The sequence below is a fragment of the Triturus cristatus genome, chromosome 9 (genome assembly GCF_964204655.1).
Source record: "Triturus cristatus chromosome 9, aTriCri1.1, whole genome shotgun sequence".
Taxonomy (NCBI): Eukaryota; Metazoa; Chordata; class Amphibia; order Caudata; family Salamandridae; genus Triturus; species Triturus cristatus.
The window spans coordinates 181,200,912-181,217,680 of record NC_140592.1 but is presented as its reverse complement, the minus strand read 5'-3'; the positions used below and the strand labels follow the sequence as shown (position 1 = coordinate 181,217,680).

Genomic DNA, 16,769 nt, shown 5'->3' with positions numbered 1-16,769 from the left:
TCTGCATTTTCTAAGTTGTGAGAACTGTCTTTTAAGTCATTCTGCTACTCTCGTCAATGTGAAATTGTCACACTAAATCTAAATTTGCAAAATGTACCAGTTTTGGGGTTTCAAAACCTGGACACCCCACTCCATTATAACATGATAGCAGCATTGTGGATGGCAACAGAACAAGGAAGAATACTGGCGGGGCTGGCTTTTTACAATGAATTCCATGGTACAGCAGAGCCATAATAACACTTCAAACACTAATGGCATTAGAAGCCCCTTATATTTTTAGAACCTCCACTGAAAGCGTGGCAGAACATACCACACATCGTCTTAAGTGAGAGCAGGTCCTAAACATGTGGTTTACCATACAGTGACACCAGGGCTTTAAGTGGGCCGGGTCCTGCGGGTGCTCAGCACCAGCAGTTCTGAAAAGCAGGTGCTGAGATGGGTCCCTATCAGGCTCTCCATTTTTGCCCTTATTTATTGATTGATTTGAAGAGTTTCATATAGCACTGGCTAGACCCGGAGGTATCAGAGCGCTTTACATGAGGTTAAAAACAGTGTTACATCACTTACGCTCAAGGTGAAAAATACATCTTAACTCTGCATCAGTGCCACCCTTTACTGCTTCTGATGTAACTTCAAAGAGTCTCGTTATAGTTCTTTCATAGTCTCACCATTTCAGAACTGAAGCATTTTCAATATTGTATACAACAAAGCCATAGTTGTTGCTTATTTATCTTATGTAACTAACAACCATTAACAAAGCCAATAGTCCTGGCTTGTGGTAAGTCTAATGTTACTTGTTATATCATATATCTGAATGCAATGACAGGAGCAGCAAAATACCAGTCGAGCATCACACTATACTAAGCACAGATTTTCCCCTTATGTTTTTTAAGCCGCGCCCTTAATTACATTGAGAGACCCCCAGTTTTTTCATCCTACATTAACAGCGGCGGCCAGCATGGTTCGCGAATGGTGAGGCGGAAATGGGGTTCGCAAGTGAGGTCCGCGGGGTGGTGGGGAGGGGTCACGGGTTGGGTTGCACGCAGGGGGCTGCAATAATGAAAACATTTTTTTTTAAACTTACCTCGAGGCCGGGTCCCACGTCTTCTCTGCTCCTGCTCTCCTGCCTCCAACAGGAGCAGGAAGCAGGCAGCCAGGCTCCCTCCCCTAAGCCAATCACAATGCTCCAAAGCAAGCGTCTGAGTGCACTGACACGGCGCCAGTGGCTGGAGGGGTGGGCATGTTCTCCCTGCAGGCTGTAATGCAGCCTGCATGGAGAACAGGGAAGTGCGCATGACTGGTTCGGGCGGCCCAATAGGGCTGAGCAAAAAGTCATTGCGCACTTTGGAGAAGCAGGGCAGAGCAGCCCCACCCACCTGCCTGCCGCAAAGCAGCAGGACAGGTCAGGAAGCATAAAATGATAACAACTTAAAGTTATTATCATTTTATGTTTCTCTTCTTTGCACTGTTTAAAAGAAGTGGGGCGACGCTCCTCCGGCATAGCTGAGGAACGGCCTCTAAGCCTTGAGTGACACTTATAAACATCTAACCATTGCTCAGCAAACCTCTCAACATGTGCTAGTCATTGATGCAGCACTGAAAATACTCGCTCCTTGAGCATGGAACATGATTCGAGTTTGCTCTCCTTGGGAGAAGAGCACAGACCGGAAGCTTCCATTTGCCTCCTGTCTGCAAGAACAAGCCTCGTCGCTAAAACCTTCAGGTCCCTGAGATCGAATCCCGGCAAGGCCGACTCACGCGCCTTTAGAGGTTGGTGAGCTGAATACCAATAAACTACTTAATAGAAACACTCCTTTTTTTACAGTGTTTAAAAATGGCACCAGAGGAGCGCATTAAAAACGTATTATTATTTAACCGCAGGTCTTACACTATTTAACAAGGCCGTAATGTATTTTTATCGCCATGCCACACAGCTAGACCCCATAAAAATGTATGTGTCGATAAAACCAGCTTTAGGCCATTGTAGGCTGAAGCATAAATGCAGAAGTACATTTCTCAAGGTTGGTAAATAAGCACTTCAATATTTTTTTTATAATCCAAAATAACGATTGAATTGTTCACGGGAAGCAAATAGAGAGCTAAGGCCGGCTGTGAAAGAGCTTTACATCCAGACTATGAGCAGTAATAGCACATTTTCCTGCAAACTGAGATGTAGAAACTAATTTTCACAATTTTCGATTGAATCTATCATCGCTGTGATTCCAATTACCAGTATAAATCACCATTTTCCACTAACCACATGGAGCCTGGCATTTTAACAAGTGCTTTGCAGGCCACAGAATGTTTTCCTTTCAGGTCTGTGCAGATATATATTGAATTGGTGTGACTATAACATATTTATAATACTCATTTATTACACCACCTGGAAAACACATCCCGGTAACAGACCTCCAACAGGACTCCTTGTTTAAGAGTAAAGGCAATGAAGGAGTCAGTCTGTAAATGAGCCACATACAGACCTTGTGGGGAAGGCCTGAATGTTCTAATTGTTTGTCTGATCAACCTTCCCACCTTACCCAACACTAAACCCTCTCCTAAGTTTGTATGCCCCTCCCATGCCTGTGTTTTCATTCTTCCTCTTTGAGCAGATTACAAGGCACCTGAAAATAGACTTTTCCTAAATATTCGAGGACTGCACTTCGAGTGGTAAATTATCCTGACCATGAATATTTCGCCATGGCTGGTGGCTTGGTGGACTAATGCCTTTGGTTCATGAATATATGTTTGACCTTATGGTCGCAGGTTCAAATCTCGGTGGGTCCACTCAGCCCTTCAAAGTTAATTAAATATATACCATGGAGGTTGGTGATGATGAATACCTGTTTTTCAGTACCCAAGAGGCCTGATGGGTGAATGTGCTCTAAAAATAATGCACGTTATGTGTGGTGTGTGTTTCTATGCCTCTGCTTAGATTTTGGGGAAAGTACAGCAAATCAATGACTTCCAGCAGGCACAGACTTATGGGGAGTTTTGACAGGTACAACATCAACACAGAATTACTGGCAGCAAATGCTAATACGCCAGAGCATATATGTATGCGATGAATATACTGTGCCATATGTATTTCTATCTGCATTGGAGTGGATTTGATTAGGAAGTAAAAAATTATCGCGAGAAATATTCATGAGTAAGTGGGTATGTAGACGTTGACAGTGCAGCTGCCAAACAGGCCACTCGCTAACAATATTCTTAGAGTGGACTTTAGGTAGGTCCACTCCGTCCAACCTTTGGTTTTCTTTCCCCAGCCTCTTCCAGTCATTGTGCTGAGACTTTATCAATCCTTGGCTCAGCCAAGTAGAGTATCATCCCTCACCTAATCCTAATGACTCTTTAGATGTGTCCTTCGGCCTCCACTCGAGTGACTGCATTAAACTGAATGAGGAACTAATATACATTTATAATAGCCGTCTCAGTCCACTCCAGCTGACTCCCTCTCCTGTGTCTATCTCTAATGTGCGCACGATGCATGTGTTCAGACATTAAACCCAGACTAATTGGCTTTGTCAATGCTTTTTGTTTTGTAAACAATTGCTAGCATACGATTTCTGAATGCACGCAGCACTGTACTATAGAATATTGTAATTATGGTGAAAATGATGGCTATTATCATACTGTAGTTACATGGTGATCCTAAAGCTTCATACAACTACAAAGGACTCCAGATAGTCAGTCATTTTGAATGGAGTCCAAATCAGCCCTCGCAATTTTGTAAGACCAGCTCCCCTGCCCAGGGGGCCAGGGAAAGAGGGGGTGCATGTATAAAGCAATACTTTTGTTATTGGGGGTCGGTATGGCAGCACTGCTGCAAAACCGGCCCTCAGTAACAAAACAACGGTCCCCACTGCTGCTAAAACCAGCCGCCACCTTTCCAGCCTCCCAGAAAAACGCCCAATACTAGCTTTTGCCAGTCCGGCCCTGCAGATAGTGGATCTTGGAGCTAAAAGGGAATTCCTCACGTCATTGGGAGCCATTATGGCGGGGCCTGAGATGATGCAATGGCGCTTCGTAACCCCTCACGGGACCGTTGAATCCTGAGCAACTGTGGAGTCAAAAGCAGGACACAAAAGTAAAGAATTGGGTGGCAAACCATGTTAAGTGAACAAGATGTAAATAACTGGAGTGCAGGAGTGATCACACCACCAAAAGGACAGTCCCAGCATTCTCAGGGCGGGTGTCACCTGTACGGTTAACTCACCGCTGAGACAACCTGTGGTATCAATAACTTATGACACAATGTTATCCACAAAAGTGTTGTCAGTGTCATTTATTGTGTATTGTGCATGGTATTTTAAGATTACCTTTGCATCCTTTAAAGGGTAGGGTTAGCAATGCTATGTCGACTAACCTTGTAATGAGGTTGTACCTAAAAGGTTAGATTTATTTCCATTAACTAATTGCAGTAATCTATTTTAAGGGCAGTGATGGCCCAGTTGAAGGTTAGTTAGTGCTGCAAGGCAGATGCCTTCGACCCACAGCACATCAACGCAGCACAGCACACTGGAGCCAACACCTTTGGAAATAAGAGAGGAGTGTGTTGTGTCTGTTGCGGGGTCTGCTGTGAATATGTATAAATCAAAGGGAGGGAGTAAGAAGGGGTTGCGACCCACTCAGCTTCTTATATCAATACTTAAAAATCAGGAGAGAGTGGATCACTCTCTCCTGATTTTTAAGGGTCTGCTGTGAAACAAAAACCTCTGATTTATAATAGCCTTAAAAAAGAGCATGGTGCGCAGGAGTATGTACCAGTGTTTCAATGCCAAGGCCCTCAAATCCTTCTTCAGATCTGCTTTGGATAAATGCCATTTTCATCATTTCACTTGGTCTCAAATGATTCTCAACTCACACTTTGCAGCGTTCACCTCGCATGTGTGTCACGCTGTAGCACAGCGCGTGCTCCATTCCCAGCTGTAGAAAGCTGCAAAGTGACAGATTAATGTGCTGCATGAACACAAGGTACGCTTGAGAGGTGGTTGGTGTGTGGAGACATAGATGAAGTATGTGCTGGTCTTGCTCGGGGTATTGTCGTCTCTCGCTGTAGATACACCATCTCATCGCTCTGTGTTTTGGTGCAGACGGTGCTGCATGTATGCATCTATGATGGCCTAGGAAGGGTGTGTTGACGGATGAACCAAAAAGGTTGATCACCATCTCTAGGTCATTACAGATACTGTTTCCAGTACTGGATTGTGGGATGGCCAAACACATTTTGAATGTTGTAATCTTTTTTGCTTCCATCCAACTAATTAGATTAAAACACCTGAAGGTAGTGACTTGTACATGAAAACCTAAGGACTGGAAATAGTGTCTTTAATGACCTGGAGGGAGGTGGTCAGCCAAGACCCAAGCTTTAAGGGAGCCCAGGAAGGTCCATTGGGGTAAGGGAAAGTAATATGGCAGGATATCAGAGGAAGACGTGTCCCAACAATCTTAATCTGTTCCTGGCTATGAGAAGTTGGGTTTATAGCAGATTATGAGTAATGAGTGGATTTGACATCAGCCCATTTTTCGGAGAGCAGTGAGTGCAAGTGAAGTTGTGATTAAGAAGTGACACATTATTGAAACACAATTATACTTGTCAACATAAGGGCGAGGTGTGCAGGAAGACACCGAACATCAGCCAGAACCGCTGACAGACCTGAAGGTGCATCTGAAGACATCACTCGTCTGAAGCAAGACCAAGCAGGAAGAAATAACACTTGGGTGACTCAATGACATAGTTTTCATTACAAAATATTATTTTTAACAACATGATTAACCAAATGGTACCAAAATGTAATTCACACAAAATGTTAACTTCTTACTGCATTCATCACAATACCGAACTCTGCATCTTTTTTTATGATGGAGTTTAAAAACAAAAAATAAAATAAAGTAAAAATAAATTCAAACATCAAAGTATGAAAAGAACTAGTAACCAATAATAAAGTTGATCAAGTGTTTTTACAGGGCTTAGGTCCAAATCTTTGGCAACATCTATTGGTTTAAATATAAGAAATCTGAATTACAATGAATACATTTCAGATTGTGAGTCTTAAAAAGGAAAACAATTCTGCGCCTCCTTCCCAGAAATGTGATCTACCTATGAAAGAACAGAGTAATTTGTAGCAAATACGGTTCTTTCGTCGTGGCCCGCAAACATTGGTGTTACAGAAGGTGTTTTAGCACAGCTCTATACTACCAAAACTGCTGTAGCACATCATGCAGTGGGCTGTCACTAAGGGGCAATCCTGCCACTGTATGAGCAAGCCGCATACAAAACAGAAATCCTTCAAACTTCCATTATGGCGTATATACAAGTGGTGCAAAACCTACTCCACTCAGTGGGTGACATATATTATACTTTGCTTACTCGTCATGCGGGTCTCACAGACCTTTAGGAGCAAAAGGTGCAATTGCAGACTAATCCTCTGAAAGTGGGCACTTGGTTCCCTTACAATTCCAGGATGGGGAGAGCTGTGGCATGGAGTCAGACATGATGGCTATTGCAGTGCAGCGTGGCATTGCTACTGGGAATTCCTGCACCTGGTGCTAAAGAAGAGACTAGCTGCCGCATGAAAACGTGGAAGGATGCAGTCAATCTGCACCCACCACCATTTGCACCCTCCTTCACAGGCTACTGGGCCTTTAGGTACACCAGTAGATAAAGCAGTGGTGAGACTGCCACGCTCTGAACCTTATTGTGCACTTTCTATCTAATACACTTCACGGTGCACACAAGATTTAACATAAAAAACAAAACGGATTAATTGGCGGAGCACATGTTCAACTGGATGTTACTGACAGGCAATGACTGTTTACTGCCATGTGAGCCACCACAACCGCTAGTTGGTGCACCTTGTACACAGATAGGCACTTTAAGTTACATGTACACAGCAACTCTTGTATTCTTGCTTCAAATGATGCAGAATTCTGAAGGAAATTTAATGTGGGTGGATAAAATACTCGGCCTGTGCTAGTCAATGGACTGCTTGAACATTCAATTTCAGAATGGGCAATAATAGAGCCATCTTTGGCCTTTGGACCCATGGAGTCTGAATTTTATCAAACTGTGAGGGCTTGAGGGATAGTACACAGTGTCCTAGTTGAAAATCAGATACTGACATTAATATACAATTCCTGAATATAGCATGCCTTTCTATGACTCCAGGGTGCACTTTAGGGACCATTATAGTTTAATGAGGATCAATCTTTTGACCCTGCTGTCCCTGATGTCTGTGCTACAAATCCTTAGTCCCCATTAACGAAGCTTCTCATTGGCTTTATTCCATTTTGAAATTCTCAAATATTTCGCCGATTTCTTTTTTTGGCATACACATTTTATCATAAATATGTACAAGACAAATTTCATGTAAAAGCTTGCTTCTGACTTGCCCTGTTTCAGTGTTGCATATAATTCTGCATTCAAGCTTTTGGTTTTACACCTGCAGAAATAAATCTTTTTGAAAGACTTAGTAGGTCCATAGCAACATAAAACAAATGTTTATAAAGCATATTTTCATAGAGCTCCTGCCAACACGAGCTACGAAGCAGATAAAAGTATTTTTGCCAGATATTCCGGAATATATGGGACATTTGTTCCAAACCCTCCAAGAATCAGATTTGGAGCTGGGTGGAGCAATGTCTCGGTGGGATAAGCCGCCCAGCCCGATTCGGAGTTCACCACATGTGGACACGCACATGGTGTCTTCTCCTCTGTTCCAGCAGCAGATTACTCCTGCTGGAAGTAGGGGAAATCTGTGAAAGAAATAAGGAGCTGGAATTGGTCATAAACACACAGGAAATAGCCAAAGAGTTTAAACCTTATGGAAAGTTCTAGATTATATATCTCTATGTCTTCTGCTCTAGGCTCCTCCTCAGGATGAATATCTTCATCAAGGCAAAGAGTCTGACCTTCGAAAAGGTCAACAAGGTTCTGTGGACCTGGCGGTCCCCAGTTGGAATTGAATCATCCCTCTTGATAGGGTAGACCGGTAGTCCTTCTCATATCTATTCCCCGCAGCTGTCAGTGTGTGTCGTGAAGTCTCCCTCTCCACTGCCGTCTTTCTTTCCTGTTCTCACTCTTCTGCACTTCCAAGTCTTCTAGGGATTTTGTTACAACCTGCTCCTCTCCTTTCACTCTATTGCACGTGCTGACAGCAATGTTCTGCGTTTAGCACCCAGTTTTGTTCACTGCTTTGCATATGCTCAAGGCAATGTTCCTTCTTTTCATTCAGTGTGACCAGTCGTCTGCTGCTTTGAAGCACTGTTTATTTTGTGTTTGCGCAGTGCTATGGTGACGTTGGCCGTTAAGCTTTGACTGCCACCTCGATTGTTGACTGTGCGTATGGGCTCCTGAAATTTACAGACAAACCCTTCACACGTACTTTTCTTCCAGGAGGTTTATTCCTGGCCATGCAACTTCACTACAAATTTACATCTGGTAGGTGAAATTTCTCTGCCTGCTGCTGTTCACCATTTCTGGCCCTAAACTCTGGGATCAGATACTATGTGTTTGGCTGGGTACACGCTAAGCTTTACAAACTATTATGGGAAGTGGTAAGGTAACTGCAACTAGATTGTCTAGGCTACCAGCTGGTGTAGCCTTTTCTCTTCGCATTCACACCAGCAAGTCATTGGTCACATGTGTGATGCTTAGAATCATTGTTGGTATTGGTGCAGCATAGCTATGGCACATCCGCTCTGTGATGTCACCATTCCAGTTTCATGCCTCACTGTGGCCTTTATTATCACTGTTACTTAGGATGAAAGATAGTTTACTATTATGCTGCCATTCTCTCTCCCGCCTTGACCACCCACGTTTATTTTAAAGCACTACAGTATAGTTAACTCCTAACATTATTGATATGAAGGATCCTAATATTAAATATGGGTACCACGTTACCAAAAATCAGCTGATCAATCAAAAAGCAATATAACCAGTGTTCAGGGCTATTGAAACCCAGTGTTAGATACCAACCCACGGTCCAACCCAATATTTCAGTAGTAAACGTCTACACAGCTAGAGTTTCCAACTAACACACTCTATTCAAACTTCAACCAACTAACCAGTGGCTCTCTGCAGGAGGTCCATGCATCGATAGGAGTGGTACAGACTTGGCAAGGGTGTTCAAAGCAATAAAGGTTTGTAGTGCCAGAAAATCTTTCATTAGTCCTGAGGCCACTTAAGCACGCCTTTAACTAACACTTTTGCTTCAGTCAGCACCCTAGCCAAAAAGATGACTAATATGTTTCACATGTGACCTACAAAACTGATCTTCCCTTTCAATGTTTCATCAACTGTAAGCAAATGCCACAGGGTATCTTTGGGGAATACTGTGTGAGTGCAGGAACTCTGGAGGCGGATTCCCGCACTTAGTTATTGGGCGAGACCCCTCCCCCGATTGTTCTGGGACTCCTAATAAAGACCCAGGAGGCAGGATCCCAAGAAGCCATCCGTACTCTTTGGTGGTGTCCGAGTGCTGTTAAAAAATACCGCTTCTCAGCTGGACTGGGTTCGCACAGGCTCTTTCTCGGAAAACACTGGGGATGTACTTAATTCCCCTGCAGTTTTGTGGTATTGCTTCCTTCATTTCCTGGACTGTATCTGCCAGCAATTTGTCTCCTTATTTTCGGGATGTGCGCAAGAAAATTCACGAAGGATGGACAAGCATTGGGTTACAATTCAATTTGCAAGTAGTTGCTGTGCAGGCAATTTCAAAACAGTCTGTGCAAGTTTTTTTGTTTTTTTTAAGTTACTGCTGCACGTCCTGGTGAGAATTTGCATTCCAATTCAAGTTTTCTTAATGCCATTTAGACTCTCATTACGAGTGGTGCAATTTCATCTGCAGCGATAACCCTTCGTGGATTCTCGCCACCGGAATTATTGAGCCCACAAACTCAACCCAGTAATTCTGGGCCCTGAGAAAAACCGGACCGGTCTTTGATCCTACAGAGGGTGCGAGCAAGCCAAGACCCTAACCCATCCTTAGAGCAGCACGGCAAGGAAGGCGGACAAGAAATGCTCCCGCCAGACAGGATAATGCCGATAACAAATGTTGCTTTGAATTGGGGACAGAACATGCTAATTTTGGTGTTTGCCTCATAAAATCTGCATTTCTATGTATTTATCAGGTATTTTTTCTCCTTTAAATTTCATCAGGTGTGATCTGCCGAAATTTAATGGGAGTGCGAACTTTACTGCACCCACGATAAAAATCACAACCAAAATCTGCATTTCTTTGTATTTGTCAGGTATTTTTCCTCCTTTACATTTCTACAGGTATGATATGCCAAAATGTAATGGGGATGTGAACTTTACTGCAGCCGCGATAAAAATCACAACAATAATAATCGCAATCACTGGGCCACCCATAATGAGGGAGCTGGACTTTAAATTCCAGCCCTATTGCATACTTATCTCATTTATAAGGTGCTGTTCAGCATCCCTTCAGCCAGTCTTAAGAGCTTAGCACGTTCTTCTATAAACAAGAGACTGTATACCCAAAAATGAGGAGCCTTCAAGGTTTTCAAAGCAATACTTTCCATCACTAACAGAAAAGCGGAGGGAAGACGGTATCCTACTGGCATTGACGTAGGCTTCCTATTGCTTTTTAAACTGAATTTTTCACCCGTGGTGTGCCTGCAGAGATGTGACAGCAATCATCGTAGGATGATAACACAGAAGAGGCTTCAGATAAAAATACCACGACCAGCACTCAAAAAAAGTTTCCAACCAAGATACAGGCTTCCATTATCCACACGTTATCGACGCAGTACTGAAATAGGCAGCAGACTCAGTCACGTGACCAGGATGCTGGTCAGAATGAAGTTGCAATGCACAGACTCTTCGCTCATTCCAAGAAGGCTATATGATGCATCCTGTGTTAGGATTTTATATCTTCCAACATGGTGGCCATAGATTAACAACAGGTAATAGGGTGAAGATAGGTATGTGGTCTTCCCAAATGAATATGCCTTTCATACTCGAAATGCCTACAATTAGTACATTCTCACCAGTTCAATACACAACCAATACTTAGGACAGCAGTGATCTCTCTAAAATGTAGGACATTGGTTTTCCTTTCTCTCTGTGACTGCTAACTACCAATGATGTTGGGTAAGAATACCTACTTAGTAAAGGCAAACACACATCATCTTCGATACTAGATCTCCAGAGCATAACATGCGCGGGCCTCTACCGTGGAGTTCTTAGCAGCTGATTGGGTATCATGGTTTGCTTCTTCTTATACTTGAAAGTCCCACATTTTGGACCCAGCTTTTCTACAGTCACATAGAAACTGTACAACAAAGACACCAAGGATCACTACCCAAATTTATGTAAATCTGCTTAAAGATTCTGACATACACAGAAAATTTTCAAACCTCACTAGCATTTGTGTGAGTCTGATCCACTTCAATTTAATTCTGAATGCACATCTATGAAAAATTGTCTGAGTTAGAATCCACTGGCTGTATTACATAAAGAGCCCTGGGGCACAATGGGCATTTGGGCCCACTTTTCTGTGCCCCAAGAGCACTTTGATGTTACAGTAGGGGCCACAGATACTTAAATGCCCAACACAGACCAGGCTGGGCCCTTTCTATGATTGTTCACTAGGTGATTTTAGAGTTATTTCCAACCTCCAGCAGTGGGTTCTTCTGCAAGTACTAGAAGTTCTCACTTAAGTTTCCATTTTTAGAGCAGAGCGCTACCAGGCACCGAGAACGATTACTTAGCAAGTGTCACTTTTTTGGCTTTCTGCAATCTTTCTTTGGAGACTTTAAGAACGAGAGTCCTGACCATCTTTTTTGATTGATTAATTAGTAATTTATTGTCTTATATGACGTGGGCCCCTACCAAAATGAGTTTCAGAGTGCAGCATAAGCAAAGCAGAGATTTACATTAAATATGTCAGATCAAGCCAAGTAAACAAAGAGCAGATCTGCAGTGTGAAGGGCTGAAAAGCATAGAGGATAGCAGTCAAACTAAGGGAGAAGTAGTCACAGCTACTAGCAGCTGTCATTGAGAAGAAGAAGGATATCCGAGCACTACTTTCACCATTAAGGCAAAACACACAGATATAAATTAAAGCAGCAGCAAAGCAGAGCGATGGAAGCTGGGGTGACCACTTCACTTCAGGTCAGTACTGTTTCCAGTCTTGGATTTTTGTCTGATAGCCTAATGATTTGCAGGTGAAACATCCAGGTCTGGAGATAGTGTTCATAATGACCCTGAGGTAGGTGGTCGCCATAACAGAAGTTCAACCCCTGGGGTCTTTGTTAATCCACACGGAATTGGTATATGGAATCTACACACGGTTGTAAGACACTCTAGAAGCAACGGTGTCTCATCCCTGGAAATACTGGCAATCCAAAAGGAAACAATGTACAGAGTTGACACAGGAAAGGCAGAAGCAAAACACAAGTAGGCACAGTATGGCCACCAGTAAAAAATATAATAGGATGAGATTTCCATTGTGGTGGTGGGTCGAAGAGATGATTGAACAGTATTACATTATTAAGGAAGGTCCTGCACTCGGGAGAGGTGCAGTATAGCAAAGCCTGTAGTTGGCAGGTATTAGGACAAGTCAGGTGGGAAGTAGCAGAAGATGAGAACAAAGATCTTAGCAAAAGTACAGGAATTCTGACCCATGGCCATTTTGTGCCCAGACAGGCCATTACAGAGAAGATGCCTCATGAAGATGTCCTGACTTTGGACTCCTGAGATCGATGCCCAGGGAGGAGGGGGGGTGAAGAAAAGGACGCGGGCCCACGAAGGGTGCTAGTGATGCATCTTAGGCCTCCAATCAGTATACGTCTGGGGATTGCAATGTGTAGGACGTAAGGGAGTGCATGGAGGCAAATAAGGACTTGTGGAAGGTTAGAGGGAAACGTAGATGCCTGCAAACACTCTTGCTACACACATAAACATTTACAGGTGCTTTTTCGTCTAATAAAATACAAAGGAGAGCACCAAGTGTGGTTACCTCCCTACTATGCTGCCATGTGGTGCTATGAAACAATATTTAAAATCCCCAAATGAGAAAGTAGCATTGCATTAAGAAAGCTGTATGCTTAGTTCATGGTTTACCATCTTTCAATCACTTGTGGCAGCAAGTTGGGAAGGCAGAACAGAGGCTATGGAGCAGTTTAAAATTCGTGCTCCTCCTTATCTATTCTGTTAACTAATAAAAGCCCCACGCCAAAAGAATGTCCTCAATGAGGAAGTCGGTGATGCAGGGTGTGTCTCCAATCAGAGAAAGCCTCAGGCCTTATTGTGGCTTGATGGTAGTGAAGATTGGAGAGATCATTAATTTTTCTCCACTTTAATCTCAAGGGGTGGCCTGCCCTGACCTTCTATGCACAGGCTCTGGCTGGTTTTAATTTGTAATGCAGTAGCTTCAACTAGGGGTGAAGCCTACTGTCCTTCACTTCTAAACTAAATCCAGTGGCCCAAGACAAATAGGGCTCTTTGGGTTTATTTTATCAAATGAATGAAAATATTCACAAGTGTTATGTGGAGGGTTCCTGAAATAAGGATTGTGTTCATTGGAACAAGTGTGTGGGCGTGATGGCATTGGAACAAGTGTGCGCTCGAGATGGCTTGCAGTTGCATTTCATGCTCACGCTATGAGAGTAACCCTAGGTTGATCCTGAAACTCTGGGTGTATGACACTGTGAACTCAAGATGGAGGAGAGCTCTTGCCCAATCAGAAGCAACACGGAGTGACGCCAGATCTTCTACCTACTGTTAGGTTTGTTAATAAAACACATAAGTTAACATTTCAACCTGTTCCTTTTTGCTAAGGATGTCACCAAAGTATACCCTAAATTGTACCGATCGAAAATCCAAATGTGGGTTTTGCCTCAATCTTCAAAGCACAGATGTTTGCGCTGCACATGTTATGACATAGAGTGCATGTTGCGGTCTCACCCCATACATTAAAAATGGCAAAGGACTCAATTGATCCAGGTGTGATTTGGCTTGCATTTAAAAACTCATCCTCCTTGGGACCCTCCCTCCTTTCAACATCAAGAAGGTAGCTTAGACCCTGCCCCTCTCTTGTCCACAAGTCCTGCCAACACCATACCTTCCATCAACAATGCAACTCAAGCTCAGACCATACTGCCCAGGTGGACACTCCTGCCATCTCATAGCATTTTTCTGTTAGACTATAGCTCCTTACTCCTAAACTATTTCTTCTTCCTATATCACTATGCTTCCCTACTCGAGCACCAGGCCTTCCTCTGCTACACTTCGTTGACTCCCTGGAGCGTAACGCCTCCTCTTTCAGATCCATACCCAACAGTTCATGCCTCCTTCCTGAACCAGCATGGCTCCGCCCTGCAACAATATGTCTTTTTTCTATAGTGCCATGCTTCATCAGCATCATGCAGCCTCCTTATAGCATCCTTATAGCACCCTGCTTCCTTCCTACATCATCATGCCTCATCACTAAAACACTGTGTTCCCTCTCTATTATACCATGTTTATTTCCTACATCACCATGCCTCTTTCTTACATCACCACTCCCTCCTGAACCACCAGTCCCATTAAGGCTAAGCCCCCTGCTTAGTCATGCTTCTCAAAATAAGCCACACCTTGTCCAGTAGACTCTGACACAAAGAACCGCCTTTCCACCCAAGGCAGGGAGTGCTCTCTAAATAATTGCTTATTCCTACACACAAATGAGTAGACACTGACTATTGGGAATAAACACCTTCTATGTCCTGTGGCCTATGTCAGGCCACAAAATAATTTAATGTACTTAAAGAATAAATATAACGTTAAAAAGATGATGAATTATTAAAAAATATTAAACTAGCCATGTTCGTTCAAAAAATGGTGTGAGCACATTCTAAATAACAAATGTATGGTAAAATACTTAATTAATATTCACATGCTAAAGGTCGCACCAAGCAGAGACACTGGGAGGAAAGGCACACAAACTGAGTGCAGGTTTGCTAACACACAATGCATCGCGACCTTTATACATGCTCTAAGCACTTACCACCATGCTGTATGAAGCGGCCTTTCTATTTTGTGGGTTTAGAAGCATCATATGAAAAATAGAAATGTTACGTAACTTTTGCTAATAATAATAATCTATATTGAATGTATTATTTGCTCATTCATGCAATTCATCAAAGATGTTTATATTTTCCTGTTTTCATCATAAAATAGGTGTGTCTCTCAAACCTAACAAAGTCAAAAGTGCTTTTGACATCAGTTCCATCTTATCCTTTTTGATAATGCGTCCACCAAATTATATTCTGCGTTCCACAAATCAAAATGCTAATCTTACACCTCATTTCAAGTTTCACAGGACAGGAAATGCCAGCAAACACATTAAGTCATGGAGCTAGATAGCAATATGAAGGTTGCACACTGCTTGTTAGCGTCTTACCTGTTGCATTAGAGAGGGCGAGAGACTCCATTGATCCGCGTGGCGTCTGTTCCGTAGGAGTGAGTTCCTCAGGGAACTTAAGCACATTGATTGGAAGCCTGGTTTGACACTTCTGAGTGGACAGGCTTTGTGACTCGTCGTAGGACGGAACCCGGATGTTGGTCCTGGTCTCATTAAAGCTCTTGCTGGACATCTCTCCATAACTTTCCTTTTGCCTCATTCTTCCCTGGTAATAATCATCCCTGCTGTCTTGGGCATAACCCTCACTGTGCCCCATCATCGCGGTTGACAAACTTCTCTTTGGATTGCTGAAATGCTTTGCCCACATATCTGATGAGGTCCCGGACACCTGTCCTGGGCTGTAGGAAGTCCTTATATTACACTGGCTGAGAAGCTGCAAGGGGCTTTGCGACTGGCTCCGCTCCATTTTGTTCCCATAACGGTACAGTTCTTCTCTGCTCCGCCACAAATGTTCTCGATTTAAGCTTGGATTTTGACTAGACACACTGAGCAAGTCCATCTGCAGCGAGAGTGGATCCACATCTGCAGAGAGTCTATTGGAGGTCACGTGGAGCTGATTCATCTTGCTCTCCTCCGGTTTTCCTTTGTTTTTGCCAATTTTGGCACTCCGGCGCGATTCCTTCGCTCTGGCATTCTGAAAAGCCGAGTCTGAGGAGTCCGAGCCATTGGGGTCCTCGCCAGCACTGCAGGACCTAGAGCAAAATATCTGCCCCTGCTTGGGGAGGAAGGGCCGCCCCAACAGTGACTTCTTGCAGTGGGCACAACAGAAGCAGGTCTCTGTGGCATGCCAGTGCTGGCCGTCGTAGGTCATCTGACCCTGGTCAATGCCTTTGAAAGACAAAATAGGTGGACAGTGTAAGCATCATGACTGGGAGGAAAATTCTGCAATGCCAAAATCTGAGTTGGATCACATTTTTTAAGTTTAAAATGTCATTACTATTTAATAAAATAAATTACGAACTAGAATAACATCTGACCCTGGTCAATGCCTTTGAAAGACAAAATAGGTGGACAGTGTAGGCATCATGACTGGGATGAAAGTTGCAGTGCAAAAATCTGAGTTAGATCACATTTTCTATCTTTAAAATGTCATTACTATTTGAGAAAATAAATTACGAACTAGAATAACACTCAGAGAGAGAAAATTGCATTTTTGATCGCTGGTTCTCCTAATGCATTCCACATTAGCAACTGCAAGACATATTACCCCGAAACTCATTTAGGAAGCGAAATACATTTGAGATTTTCGATCATTTGAACATGAGCATAAGATAGATCAGCCAAGAGTCATTTTTGAAACAACACTAGCAATTCATTTTGTTGTGTGAAAATGTGAAATAA

At 43.1% G+C, this 16,769-nt stretch overlaps 1 protein-coding gene across 3 annotated transcripts in view; it reads right to left on the bottom strand.

Moving 5' to 3' along the window:
• Positions 1–16,769, bottom strand: part of PRICKLE2 (prickle planar cell polarity protein 2) — a 738,899-nt gene that overhangs the window by 82,660 nt on the left and 639,470 nt on the right. For all 3 annotated transcript variants that reach the window (XM_085624699.1, XM_085624698.1, XM_085624700.1), the window contains one exon: positions 15,408–16,256. In XM_085624699.1, the coding sequence (XP_085480825.1) occupies positions 15,408–16,256 (849 nt within the window). The remainder of the gene's footprint in view (positions 1–15,407; positions 16,257–16,769) is intronic.